At 37.2% G+C, this 13,968-nt stretch overlaps 2 protein-coding genes across 3 annotated transcripts; both read right to left on the bottom strand.

Moving 5' to 3' along the window:
• Positions 1-151: 151 nt before the first annotated feature.
• Positions 152-8,439, bottom strand: LOC131963149 (mid1-interacting protein 1-B-like). 2 transcript variants are annotated; one of them, XM_059328302.1, is made up of 5 exons: positions 8,046-8,439; positions 7,668-7,783; positions 1,947-2,174; positions 946-1,044; positions 152-768 (listed from the first exon to the last, which is right to left on the bottom strand). In XM_059328302.1, exons 1-5 carry the CDS (start codon positions 8,305-8,307, stop codon positions 661-663), a joined length of 813 nt encoding a protein of 270 aa, XP_059184285.1. In that variant the 5' UTR covers positions 8,308-8,439; the 3' UTR covers positions 152-660. The 2 variants fall into 2 exon arrangements, with proteins under 2 accessions (XP_059184285.1, XP_059184286.1); XM_059328303.1 differs by lacking the exons at positions 152-768; positions 946-1,044; positions 1,947-2,174 and having other exon boundaries at positions 5,889-7,783; positions 8,046-8,077.
• A 740-nt stretch (positions 8,440-9,179) lies between these two features.
• LOC131963142 (tetraspanin-7-like) lies at positions 9,180-12,769 on the bottom strand. Its single transcript, XM_059328293.1, has 8 exons — positions 12,689-12,769; positions 11,893-12,081; positions 11,703-11,777; positions 11,519-11,614; positions 10,590-10,745; positions 9,958-10,041; positions 9,692-9,763; positions 9,180-9,602 (listed from the first exon to the last, which is right to left on the bottom strand). The coding sequence occupies exons 1-7, from the start codon at positions 12,767-12,769 to the stop codon at positions 9,695-9,697; spliced, it is 750 nt and encodes a 249-aa protein (XP_059184276.1). The 3' UTR covers positions 9,180-9,602; positions 9,692-9,694.
• Positions 12,770-13,968: the final 1,199 nt, after the last annotated feature.

Below are 13,968 nucleotides of genomic sequence, written 5' to 3'. Positions count from 1 at the left end.
TACTAGATTGTGAAAATAACAGACCCTTGTCTCTGTAATGCAGAAGAACAGTTCAGAACAATTAAAAACAGAAATAAATCACAAATACAGGGAAAATTAATAAATTAATACTTAAAAATAACACTTAAAAAATAAATATCATTTAGAAAATGAATACATTTAAGATAGAAGAAAACATATTTAAAATAAATCCAAAATAAATAATAAAAACATAAAAGGTACACAGAAACAATAGAAAAACAAATAAAAAGCAGTACTGTGTACAGCACAGTGCCCTGAAATTAAGCTTATTTACTTTGGGAAATAAGATATTGTACTGAAGTTTGTTGTAGTTCTTTTATTTATTTATTATTTTTATGTTTATTTGCTTACAACTCACTCACATTTTCCAAGTTTTCTTAAGAATTAAAATACTTTTTTTTCTCTCCATGTGTAAAGTATAACACACACACGCGCACACACACTCAGGTGAGGTTACTGTGGTTATGTTTTATATAAACATCTACATCCATTTTAAAGTGGAACTTATTGATGTTATCAGAGTTCTAATACGGATCACCCTTCATCCCTTCCCACTGTGTTCGTTCCAGAGGTGATGTCACAGTTAACTTGATGACGTCACAGTTAACTTGATGATGTCACTCTCCCGTCCCGGTGGATTTAGGGGACTTTGACCCGTGTGGAGCTCCAGTAGGTGGGTTGAGGCACGGACACCTGAACGTGACACGTAGGACAAGACTGTTTCCTCCACAACCACTCCTCTATACACTGAGGACACACAGACAGAAACATTTTCAATCCCGTACTTATACTGGAGGAAAGGGTCTGAATACTTCCTCTAGCAGTGAGTACACAACATCCTAAGCAGTTGATGTACTTCCTGTACACTCATCTCAGTGTACGTGTGTGTGTACAGAGTGTGTGTGTTCAGTGTGTGTGTGTTACCTCTTTGTGGAAGGTGTGTGTACACTGCAGCTCTGTGGTGCCGCCGGTGCCTTGACTCAAGTCATTGTGACAGATCAGACACACGCTGTAGGCATCGCTCTACAACACACACACACACACACACACACACACAGAATTATGTTGTATATTTGTATAAAAAGGAAAGATCTCTCTGTGCTCAGTTAATATCTGGTATTTTACTTTTCACTGTTGAAACTAAAAATGACTGCACTTTACAATAGGTAGAAAAAACCTTTTACCCACCAACGACATGACGTTGCGTCTCCTGAACTAAACCTGGGCTAAGTTTCAGCTAAATTAAATGAAGATAGCATCTGAATTATAATCGAGCTAGCTTAAGTTTAGGCTAAATTAGAGCCAGGCTGAAATTCAGCTAATTTATAGCCACGCTATTATTGTACTAGATTAAATTAAAGACAGCTAGATTATAACCAGGCTGAGTCATCCAGGTTAAGTCTGGCTAATTAGCTCAATTACAACCACGTTTCATTAAATTCAAGATAAATTCCAGCCAAGAATAACTTGCCACTGGGCAAATTTCCAGCGAAGCTAACGTAACAGCTATATAGCAGTTCTGACAGGCTTTGTGGGAGCAAAATTACAACCACACCTTTTATAAAAGAACATAAACTAAAGCTAAATAACTTAACATCGAGATACAGCTACAGTCAAGCTGTTGGAGCTAATAATGTTAAATAACAACAAAACGTAACGGTCCACGTCAGCTTAACTTGCTATGACGAAAGTAGGCAAAAAAAAATAAGATTATAATCAGACTAAATTGGAACCAGGCAAAATTTAACTTAAAATAAACTGATTACAGCCAAACCATGTTTCAGCGGGGTTAATTTTCAACTTTTAATTCACATCCAAGCTAACATGACAGCTAGATACAGCTACAGCCAGGCTTTGTTTACTTTTCACTGTTGAAACTAAAAATGACTGCACTTTACAATAGGTAGAAAAAACCTTTTACCCACCAATGACATGACGTTGCGTCTCCTGAACTGTCCTCGCCTCTCTGGGGCAATGACCTCAGGGATTGTGGGGATGAGGGAGGGTCTTCGCTCGATGGCGGCAGGAGCAGCGCCCTCCTGCGGTGATGGCAAGAGTCTGCGGGAGGAAGTGCGCCGCAGCAGGACCCTCGCCGTCACCGGAGCCTGGGTGGACGAGTGAAGGCGAGACAGCTGCATCGCAGACAGAGTGGCCTGGACAGAGAGAGACGGTTAATTGCTCTAAGTGGTCAACACCTTCTAAGTGGTCAACACCTTCAAAAAAGTCTAGATTAGTCCAGTTTCCAGCTCCTCCTGGGGGACCTTGAGGGTTCACAGGCTGCATCAGATATATCATCTCTCCTGGTCACTATTGCAACTGGCTCCTTTTGAGTCTGAGCTCCCTCCAGATGTCCAGACTACCTTGGGAGTCATTATGACCACTTGAACACATTTAAGACTACCTAGGAAACTCATTTTGTCGCCTTTGAATTTACAATTTTGTTATTTTGGTTACTACAAAAACTTTTGAGCACAGGTGAGGGAAAGATCGACTAGTAAGTTGAGGTCTTCGCCTTCTAGCTGAGCTCCTTTTTCACCTCAATTATCTAGTACAACACCCGTATCAGTGAGCTGCAACAGTCCACCTGTCCATCTCATGTCTCCATATTTCAACATCAGTAAACAATTTTTTTTTTAAAAAGACAATTGTGATGAATCAGTAGAACGTTTGATGGATAGTTTTTAAGAACAGAATGACTCACTAATCTAAAGATTACATTAGCACTGACAAAAATAAGCAGGACCACAAGTCTAAAAGCCTCATTAGTGGCCTTGATGCTTCTCTTTAACACCCAACTGGACCAAAGGGCTTTGAGCCAACTGAGCTGCCCTCCTTAGAGCAGTATGCTTCTTACTAATGTAGCTAAAAATAGATCTGGAGTGGCTCTGTAAGAGGCAACGGCTCTCTACAAGACAAAAACCATTTACATCCGGGTGCCGATTTCTGGCCCCTAACGGTCAAACAAATGCTACAGAAATAGTTTTGTACCTGCAGCAATTACACAATTTAAGAAATTTGGCTGAAGATGATGATTATCACCCGTTGTTTTGTACAGATGCCTGCTTTGGAGTGTTTGTTATGATGGAGAAATAAGTGCTGGTATCTGAGTTGGGGGCTGAGTGAGACCTGAAGCACTCCAATCAAAAGCTCAAGCACAGCTTTCAGTGAATCTTGCGGTGAAATTGTTTTGCCAACTCATGAGTACCATTAATTTCAACTTCCGAGACATTGGGAATTTTTGGACCAAACTGCTCTGAGAGAAACTGCCTTCTTGACTTTTTTCTGTTTGAACAATGAAAAGGTTCTTCCGGTCCAAAAACACCTGTAGCTACGACTGGGAAACTGGACTTTGAAAGATTCTACATATTCAAGAAGGCAACAAGTTTAGCAAACACTGTCGAGTTCAAGATCAAATTCTAACAAAGTGATGTGTTGTCAGTCTGCTGGTCTCTTACTGGACACGGCAGCGACGCCCGGCGGTCGCTCCTCATTCGTATCTGTGGCTCTAAACTGCATCTGCTCTCAGGTCTTCCTCCCTCTGCGTCCCCTTCCTCGTCCACCTCTTCTCCAGTTTTATTCTGGCGCTCCCCTCCTCTGTACCGTTGCATCCAGGCATTGAATATGCTTGCGTCTTCCTCTTCATCATCATCGTCATCCTCCTCCTCGTCCTTCTCCCCATCCTCCTCCAGCTCATCTTCCTCTTCGGCCTTCAGAGGGTTTGGATCTTCTGTGTCCGAAAACACTTCAGGTTCTTCGTTGTCGGGATCCATTGCAGCGATGTTTATGTTTATGGAGCTAACTGCTAGCTAATTATGCTTTAATAACAATAAAATTGTTATGCTATGTTACAACTTTGATCAATTATGTCTCGACTTCTGGTAAGAACCACAGTATAATCAGGCTCAGTCAAAACACAGCAAGGCTAAAATACAGCCAAACTAAATATCAGCCAATTTAGTTTGCAACCAGGATAAATAACATTTACACTAAATAACAGCAGGGCTACGTTTCAGCTAAATTAAATGAAGATAGCATCTGAATTATAATCGAGCTAGCTTAAGTTTAGGCTAAATTAGAGCCAGGCTGAAATTCAGCTAATTTATAGCTACGCTATTATGGTACTAGTTTAAATTAAAGACAGCTAGATTATAACCAGGCTGAGTCATCCAGGTTAAGTCTGGCTAATTAGCTCAATTACAACCACGTTTCATTAAATTCAAGATAAATTCCAGCCAGGAATAACTTGCCACTGGGCAAATTTCCAGCGAAGCTAACGTAACAGCTATATAGCAGTTCTGACAGGCTTTGTGGGAGCAAAATTACAACCACACCTTTTATAAAAGAACATAAACTAAAGCTAAATAACACCGAGATACAGCTACAGTCAAGCTGTTGGAGCTAACAATGTTAAATAACAACAAAACTTAACGGTCCACGTCAGCTAAACTTGCGATGACGAAAGTAGGCTAAAAAAACAAGATTATAATCAGACTAAATTGGAACCAGGCAAAATTTTACTTAAAATAAACTGATTACAGCCAAATCATGTTTCAGCGGAGTTAATTTTCAACTTTTAATTCACATCCAAGCTAACATGACAGCTAGATTCAGCTACAGCCAGGCTTTGTTAAAGCTATGCTAAAATATAGACAGATTTTAACCACGCTAAATCACAACAGGGCTATTTTACAACTAAATTATAGGTTTAATTTAATTTGCCTATTTATAAGGAAACAACATTGAAGCCAAGCTACTATTAACAGCTAGATGAAGCTATGACCAGACTAAGTTGGAGCTAGGCTAAATAAAAGCTAGCTAAATTATGATCAGGTTTAACTGCATTCAGGCTAACTTAATTTCAACAACACTAAATCACAGCCAAAGTGGGTTTAATCCAGGTTATTTTACGCCAAGGCTGAATAAGTTTACAATGGGCTAAAGTGGTTAGGCAGCAAGACCGTTTGAGACAGCAGGGACGCAAGGAGGTAAAAGTGGTTGTGTGGATGAAGAAGGAATGGTTGGATTATCCGAGCAACAAATCCACAAATCCTAAAGTCTTGACTGTCGATCTCTCTCAGATCCATAAAGATTAAAAATGAAGCCTGTCCTCCAAAATGGCCTCCAGTTAATTCGTAAACACATCCACTTGTTTTGTCCTCCTCGCTTGTTGAAGGTTTTTCTCGTCTCTTTCTTGACGTTTCTCTCTCACTCTCATCCGAACACTGTTAATCCTTTAACTGAACCACAGGTGGAGGGAGGAGATTACACCTGGCTTAATGCATCTGTGTCAAAAGTGTTTCACTGCCTCTTACACTGCTTAGGCCACTGATAGGATTCTCTCTGAACTATTATTCATTCATTCACTATCCATCTCCACTTATCCGCACTCGGGTCGCGGCGGGCTGGAGCCTAACACAGCTGACATTGGGCGAGAGGCGTGGTACACCTTGGACAGGTCGACAGACTATCGCAGGGCTGACACATAGAAACGCGCTCTCATTCACACCTACGGGCAATTTAGAGTCACCAATTAAACCTAAGTGCATGTTTTGGAGAAAAAAACCAGAAGACAAACTTTGTTAAATTAACACTTTAAAGATCAAATGTTTACATTTTTAGCATTATGTATCATGTACAGTGGACTTTCTTTTAAAATTCAAGTTATTTTTTACAGTGTGGAATCAGTGATTGAAATTAACTACTTTTTATTAAGTACTTAAAAGGGTATATTAAATTACCCAATATGCAGGATGAAATGACTTAAAACTCAGTATAAAATTGCTCATAACACAGTATAAAGTCATCCAAATGCAGTTTTAAAAAAAATGCAGTACAAACAACTATACAATTAGGAAAGGAGAACAAAATATTGTTAAAAACCTTTAATATTATTTTCTACATCATCTGGAAATGAAAGGCAGTAAAGTTATAAACAACACTGACAGAAAAAGACTTTAATAATCAGCACTTAACACAATGTCTCATCTGTACTTTTATTATGAATCATTCATAAATACAAAAACAGAGAAATTCCGTACGTGTTAGAAAATTGTGACTGGCTTCAGTTTTATTATTTCCCGTTGTATATCATCTGTTGTTTACAAACTGTTTCTGTGTTTTCTTTCGAAACGTTGATTAAATGTTTGCATAGTTTGGAGTTTAAAGTGTAAAATGAACAACGTCACGGGACAAACGAAAGAAGAAAACAGACGACAAACAGCCCGAAGAAGACACACAAACAGTCTCTTTGTGATCAACACAAACACATTGCACATATTTCAGCTCATTAAATACAAGTAAATATCAACTTTACTGACATTGTCATCATGGTGGGGCGTTTAAGGATACACTGGACATCTTTTCTAACATTTATTTATTTTATTTTTTTACTGATTTGTATTAAATGAGCTGAAAACGTGTAAAATATTAAGGACCGGAGCTGCTAAAATAAAAATAAAAAGTGAATAAATGACTCAATTATAAATCAATATGCCATTTAATGTGTTAATTTGTTAAAAAAAAATCCTGTTTAATCTTTTTTGTTTTTTATTTATTAATATTTTTCTATTTAATTTACATTAAATTGGTGCATTTTTTTTTTCAACGTACATTTTTATTTGTATTTACTTTATTATTTTCGCCTCTATTAATTTACCATAACAAATCTTTTTCTTTCTTTTTTCTTTACACATTTTCAAAGTATGTCGGGGTAAACAAAAACTAAAAACTAAACTATAACAAAACTATAAATAAAGAAAGTGAATGTATTAATAAATCAGAAAATTAATAGTTTAATTTGAAAGTAAATTAGGAATAATTCATGTAAGAATAAAAAAAATAACTTAAAATTCTCACACTTAAATGAAAACAGGATAGTAAATAAATAGGGGGACTAATACAAAGTTAAATAAATAAAGAAGCAATTTAAAGTATAAATATACACTTATTTCACATTTTTATCAAATAATTGATATTTGGAAAAAAATGTATTGGCAAAATAAATAATTTATCAAGTTATTTATGCATGTTTTATTTTGGCAGCTTTGGTTCTCTATAGAAAAACAGCCGTTCAGTAGTAGAGGAGTTTTTGTAAATTAAAGTTCAGTTCCGGCGCCCGATCTCCTCCGTGTAGCGGCTCGTAAGCGTGTCGGCTTTACACGTCAGTTTGGACAGAACGGCGTGAAGTCCTTTCAGGTGGAAATGAAACTGTTTCTCTAGGTCGTCCTCTGTCACCTCCACCTTCTCCTTCCGCCGCTCGTCGCCCTCGACGACGCCGCCTTCCACGACGCCCCACTTAATGTCGTCTCGGATGGACTTGAGCAACACGTAGGAGCTGTACATGTCATCGTCCTGGGCGAAGTAGGCTGGGCTGTTAGCGGCGGTGCTGTCTCCGCTCAGTGGCACATCCCGCAGCAGGGTGGGCACCATCACCGTCTGGTCCATGTTGTTGACTGCGCCGATGAAGCGGTTCATGGCGTTGAACAGCGACTTCTTCTGGTTGTACGATTCAGAAACCTGCATCATGGCTTCAGTTGCAGTCCAGCGCCAAACTTAGCCCGCTAATGCTCTTTAGAAGATTATTATCCTGGGTTACTGAGCTCCTGACCCCCTGACAGAGCCGGACTGGGTGACACAGGGACACTCACCACGTCTTCATGGGTTAACAAGTCTGCAGTCGGACCCCGCTGAGGATGGAGGGTGTCCCCTGTTGCAGGACGCCAGCTGGACGTTTCACCACACAAGTCAAAAAACAGGCAACTATCTGAAATACAACCACAGAAGAAGACAGAGAGGGTTCATTCAATCAGAGACAGGAAAAGCTATTTTATGAACTTATTTAGCTTCAAACTATTGATGAGAGCTGTCTAAATATTAATAACAGAAGCATTAACAGTCTTTGTGATTCTTTCTGCTAGCATTAACGAGCAAAATGCAGCTAACACAATTAGCAGCCAGCACATTAAGCTCTTCCTGAAGGCTAATTCCGGGTCCCGTTAGCTCCGTGCTTCCCGGTGCTCACTCACCGTATTCCGGCTGTCGTTTCCCGGGGTGGTGTCGTTGTGTGAGCAGTTGCTTGCTGCCTGTCGGTGTGTGTTTGTTCCGTGGAAAGCAGTACCGGCCGGTCTGTCGGTGTAGTTCGGTAGCGGCAGCAGAACAGCCGGGTGGAGCGGAGATTATCAAAGGACCGAACCTCCAGCTACAGCCAATCACAGCGCGGCTAGAGCTGGCGACGTCACGTAGAACGCTGTAAAATGATACATTGTTTACAAACGTCCAATGCGTCATCTTATGTTTCCTGTTTATTTATGTTATTTATATTTTACAGCTGATTCATTTCAATATTAGAAGTACAAAAGTTGCATGTAAACAGCTCTGTGTTTTTATTTTATTATTCATGACATCGTCTTCCTGTTAAATATAATCGCCTAACTCATTTTTTCAAGTTTGACAGGAAACACAAAAAACTTCACCAAAAGTGTAACATATGACATTAATTGATCATTTCACTCAAAAAGGATGTAACAAAGGACGTGTGACTTAAGCAAGATGTGTGAACATTTTGAAGGTGTCTACATAAGAAACATGTCAGAAACATGGCATGAGAAGTATCATGAGCATTAATGTTACCTCAAAGTGTCATTAATGTTCAGGACACATCCCATGTCATGTTTATGACATGCTCATGTCACTCTTATTTAGACACCTTAGAGTAAAGTGTTACCAATATTAGTGCCAACAATAAAACACTGATAAACTAAACTGATAACTAAACAATCTCCCTCTAGCTCTTATTTGCTGCGTTCTCTTCTGCCTTTGTGGCAAATTGTCAAAGAAGTGATGATCTCAAAGGAGTAAAATCACATGATCTGATCAACTGAGGATGTAGGCGATTTTAGGCCAGCATCATCAGGAGATGATTTAGGGGGAAAAAAGAAGAACATTTGACAAAAAATGACTTAGGGGATTATTTTAACAGTGTGACGACATGTTTTGAGACTAATTCAGTTTTAACTTTTCTATTATATTCTACTATTTCTCGCTGCATGATGTTTTACTGCTTCTTTTATCATTCTACAGTATACAAATAAACAAATATTGATTTTATTGATCATTCATTTTGAACTTGTGTAAACCCAAAATTAACTAAAATACAACAATGTCACCTTGAACTCCATTTAGCAGCTTTAATGACTTTTATTTATTTTTTCATAACGTTATTACACTCAGACAGCTGAGATCCACAATAACATCAAGGAAAATACATGTGAAGAGAAAAGAAACAATTAATGCTCATAGATCACTGAATAATTGTTTATATAATGAATAATGTTTAGTTATTGTTGACATGTTGCATTAATGTCATAAAATCAAAACAAAATTCATCATATTCAGATTTGTGATCATACATTTCAAGGAATTATTTTCTAATTGAAACTGTATGAAAGTCTGGAGAGAATCAACAACAACCAATCGATGACACGCCCAAGCGGCACTATGTTTATCAATTAATATTGAAAACAACAAAAATAAATACAAGAGCAACGTGTCTGATTCCATGGTAACAGGCCTCCTCGTTTCTTCTGTGAAAGAAAGAAAAGAAAGATGGACGTGACGAACAACAAAATGGACAGTGTGTGTGTGTGTGTGTGTGTGTGTGTGTGATGGTTACCTGTCACACCATCTCGTACTGGTTGGCGTTGATGAAGCGAGACAAACAGCACGCCAAACACACACCTATCAGCTGACACATACACACATTATATTAATATCAATAATTAATTAATCAATACATAGACAAATAAGAATACCGATGTAGAAATGAGATATCAATAATCCATCCCATCACTGCAGTTTGGTGACACATTTCATCTTTACAGATTCATAATCATACTGCAGTTTACCATGGTACTCTGTATTATTGTTTAGATGTTATACCTGAGAGAAGGCGATGCCGAAAGTAACTCCAGCGATGATTCCCATGTTTCCCTCGATGAAGGATGTCACCAACTCATAACAACCCTGCAGACGCACATTTCATGAAATATATATATATATATATATATATATATATATATATATATATGTATAAATCAACAAAAAAGGAAATGTCTCCATAAATAATTGAATATGCCCTTTAATGTACAAAAATTAGGTTAAAAAAAAGATGAATGCAGGCATTAATGAACTGATCAAGTGCAACCATAATTTAATATTTCTGTTTTAATTTGCTTTTTCATTTTATGTACAATGTATTTATTTATTTTTGCATTTAAAGTTTTACAAGAATTAAATGTATTCCAATATATTTAACCATTATTTTTCCTTTGCATTTAAAGAAATACAAAAATAAAACAGAAATAATATTTTCTGTCACATTTAATTAATAAAGATTGCCTATATTTATTTTTATTTGTGGCACTTGTAATTCCATATTCATTTTTTTATTGAGTCATTTCTAAAAAAATGTATTCAACTTTAATTTGGGCAGCTTCAGTCCTCCATATTACAGAAGAATGTCGCATCAGTCGACATCCTTCCCCTCACATGATCTGAGAAGAATTTCCAACCTGTTTGTGGACTTTGCGTGCAGCCAGGGTTGCGTTTTTCAAGTCGGCGGTGCTGCAGTCGGAGAAACTGACGCAACAGCTGGCGGGAATCCCGCTGACGGGAAAATACACACTGCTGAACCAGCTGGTGTAGTTATAAACACCACAGCAGTGTAACTGCAAACACACAGAAAATACATTAACTTATCCCCAATATCATAATACTCTGCTATTTTTTTTTTTTTACATGGAAATGAAGGTTAAATGGCCTCACACATAAATCAGTGGATCATCAGTGTATAACCGGATCTGTACAAAACAGCAAACATCTTCAATGTCAAGACAAATAAACTACTTATGTATTAAATCATATATGTAGTTTAATATGTAATGTTCTGCTTGTGTTCTTTGCTAGCTTTTATATTAACCTGCATTTTTGCTCATTAGTTAAAATGTAGAAAATATTGCACAAAACTGGTACAAAAATTATGGCACAAATATGCCACATGGGCTGGCACAATGATGCAAATGTTAAACAAAATTTGATTATATATAATTATATTATAGTGTGTATTATATTGCATATTGCCCAAAAATGGGCAAAATATTATTTTAAAAAGCAAAAATGAAAAAAAAAAGATGAATGTTGAGAATTTTGCATAAAAATGGAATGAAAAGGTAACAAAAATTGCTTAAATGTTGTACCACAAATTGTGTGAATATGTGAAAATTAAAAGGCATATTATATGTGAAAAATATTTTCTTAAAAATGTAGAGGACTGAAAATAGAACCCAGAGGCACTCCACAAGTAATTAATGTGATGATCATGTGGTTTTATAATGTGATATGTCCGATGTTGTGTTTGCTGCAACCCAGTGGAGAAAAACACTGACTTAGAATTAAATCAGTTCAAACAAACAGAAATAATCAATATTATAGAGACACTGACTCTACGTTGGACACTGTCCACAGCCAGACTCCTGTCGTCTCGTCCGTCGTATCCCAACACGGCCTCACTGTACGTTGTGAGGAACGTACCTTTAATCTAAACAAAGACAAACAAACACAATGCGTTGTGAGTGTGAACACAGTTGTCTATTTGAAAGTGTTAATGTCTTAAATGTGTTTTTGACCTCATGGCGAAAGACGAATCCAGAGATTCCAGCGATTAGTTCAGTCATGAAGACCAGAGACAGAAACACAGCGTACTGAGGAGACAACAAAACAGTTACTTTACTGTACTTCAATTTAAGGTACTTTTACATTACTATCTGTTCAACTTTTACTACACTTCTACAGTGTGGTATTAGTACTTTTACAGACCAGTTTTAACATCCAAGGGCGCCCCCTGCAGGTGGCGAAGCAGCCAAACAGTCCAAACAGCACGATGGCGGCCCCGGTGCCAGTGAGGACATACGGTGCAATTGATGGACCACTGGAGATCAGCAGCGTGTAGGGGCCCAACATGAACTTCCACCATAACCCCACTGACAGCAGCACCACACCAGACACCTGCCACAGAAACAACAATAAAAACACAATAATGCCACAGAAAAAAAACAAAAAACAAACTTCCATGTGCTGGAAGTAGCCCAAAACATTGGACAAAAATGTCACAAAAAGAACAAAAAAGGAACAGAAAAGAATACAAAAAATGCACAAATATTTCACAATTATGGCAAGAATATGTAGCAACAATATAGCACAAAATTTCAGCAAAGATTACACGGTTTCAGGAAACAACCTGAAAACCACCTAACAAAAATAAAAATAGAAAGGTCACAATGTCTATCTTCACCTTTTGAGTTTAATGAAATAAAAGATGTGTGTGTGTGTGTGTGTGTGTGTGTGTGTGTGTGTGTGTGTGTGTGTTTGTGTGTGTGAGTGTGTGTGTGAGTCAGCATCACATGACCCTGTAATGAGCTCTGACAGTAAAGTGACAAACTGACGAAAAGACGTGAAGAAGAGTCGTCGTCCTCGCAACACACAAAACACATTATTATAATCATAGAATAATAATCATAGTTACTGAACGTCCAGGTGACCTTTGTCAAATTATGAATAAAAGTTTGTGTTTATGTATGAGTAACAAACAGAGAAGATCAAAGTGCTGATTCACCCAGAAGACGAGACAGTAGAGCAGCAGCAGCGTCTTCACACACAAGATCACTGGTTTAGTTTCCATCCTGCTCGGAGCCATGACCCTCACGTCTGTTCACACAATCTGAAACCACACAAAACATTAATAAACATTTACACTAATAACTGCACCACATTATAGAACAATATGACACATTTAATAGGCTGAAAATGGAACAAAAACAGTGGGAAATTAAAAAGAAAAATGATCATATTTATAAAAATGCCCCAAATGTTGCCCCCAAAAAATAAAAAAAAGTAGTGCCAAGATATCACAAAAGTACATGAAATTCTACACACAAAAAAAGAAATAAAATGGCACAAAAATAGCACAAATGTAAAAGAAAAAAGAAAGAAAAACGGTATATTGCACAGTAAATGTGACCAAAATATAATGATAATGGCACTAATGTTGACACAAAATAGTGCAAATATTCAATAAAAGTAGCTCTAAAACTGGACAGAGTGTCACAAAAAATCATCCTAAAAAATCATTTTAAAATGGCAAAGAAATCTGGGAATATTACACAATAATTACCCCCAAAAGGTCCAATATATATACACTTACATATTCACAATATTGTGGCACAACAGGACTAAACAGCAAAAACGTAAAATGTGAACAAATGACACACAATTTCACAGTAATAAACCAAATATGATACAAAAGATTAAAGAGGTGTTGTCTTACCGGCAGCTCATTCACTCGTTCAGTGTTTCATGTTTCCAGAAGAAGCAGAGACAGAAAGTTTGCAGCTGGACTGAAGGAGACGTGCAGGAGGACACATGTGACCCTCATACCTCACAGGCTACCACTCACAATTAACATGCCTGTCTGAGCTGCTGTCACACCTCACTGTGAACCCAGCACCACCAGCACCACCAGCTCCACCCACTTATATTGATTTTTACTTTGATCTTTTACAATTTTTTTGCATTTATTTGCAAATTTTTGTCGCACGTCTCATTTGATCTCTTTGCTTTTTCTCTCATGTTATCTCCACCGAAACTGACTTTAACTTTTAAATGAATAAATACATTTAAAATAAATTGCAAATAAATCTAAAAATTAATGCAACATTTAATTAATTAATTTAAAAAATATAAAAAGAAAGAAAAGAAAATAGGAATGTAAATAAGGTAATTAAAGTAAAAGTGAATACAAAAAACAAAACTGGAAAAATAATGATCTTTAGTTATCTTTTACCAACTAATAAATGCCTATATTTATTTTTAATTTTAAAAAAAAATATTGACTTG

The sequence above is a fragment of the Centropristis striata genome, chromosome 24 (genome assembly GCF_030273125.1).
Source record: "Centropristis striata isolate RG_2023a ecotype Rhode Island chromosome 24, C.striata_1.0, whole genome shotgun sequence".
Lineage (NCBI taxonomy): Eukaryota > Metazoa > Chordata > Actinopteri > Perciformes > Serranidae > Centropristis > Centropristis striata.
Note: the sequence above shows the minus strand (reverse complement) of the source record. Positions and strands in the feature narration are given on the sequence as shown.

Excerpts from the sequence above, each read along its gene's own strand:
- LOC131963149 (XM_059328302.1), bottom strand. The coding sequence starts at position 8,307 with ATGACGCATTGGACGTTTGTAAACAATGTATCATTTTACAGCGTTCTA. Across the intron at positions 7,784-8,045 it reads GAAACGACAGCCGGAATACG|ATAGTTGCCTGTTTTTTGAC; the intron begins GTGAGTGAGCAC and ends GTTGTATTTCAG. Across the intron at positions 1,045-1,946 it reads GACGCAACGTCATGTCATTG|AGCGATGCCTACAGCGTGTG; the intron begins GTGGGTAAAAGG and ends TGTGTGTTGTAG.
- LOC131963142 (XM_059328293.1), bottom strand. The coding sequence starts at position 12,769 with ATGGCTCCGAGCAGGATGGAAACTAAACCAGTGATCTTGTGTGTGAAG. Across the intron at positions 11,778-11,892 it reads GCCCTTGGATGTTAAAACTG|TACGCTGTGTTTCTGTCTCT; the intron begins GTCTGTAAAAGT and ends TTGTCTCCTCAG. Across the intron at positions 9,764-9,957 it reads TCGGCATCGCCTTCTCTCAG|CTGATAGGTGTGTGTTTGGC; the intron begins GTATAACATCTA and ends TGTATGTGTCAG.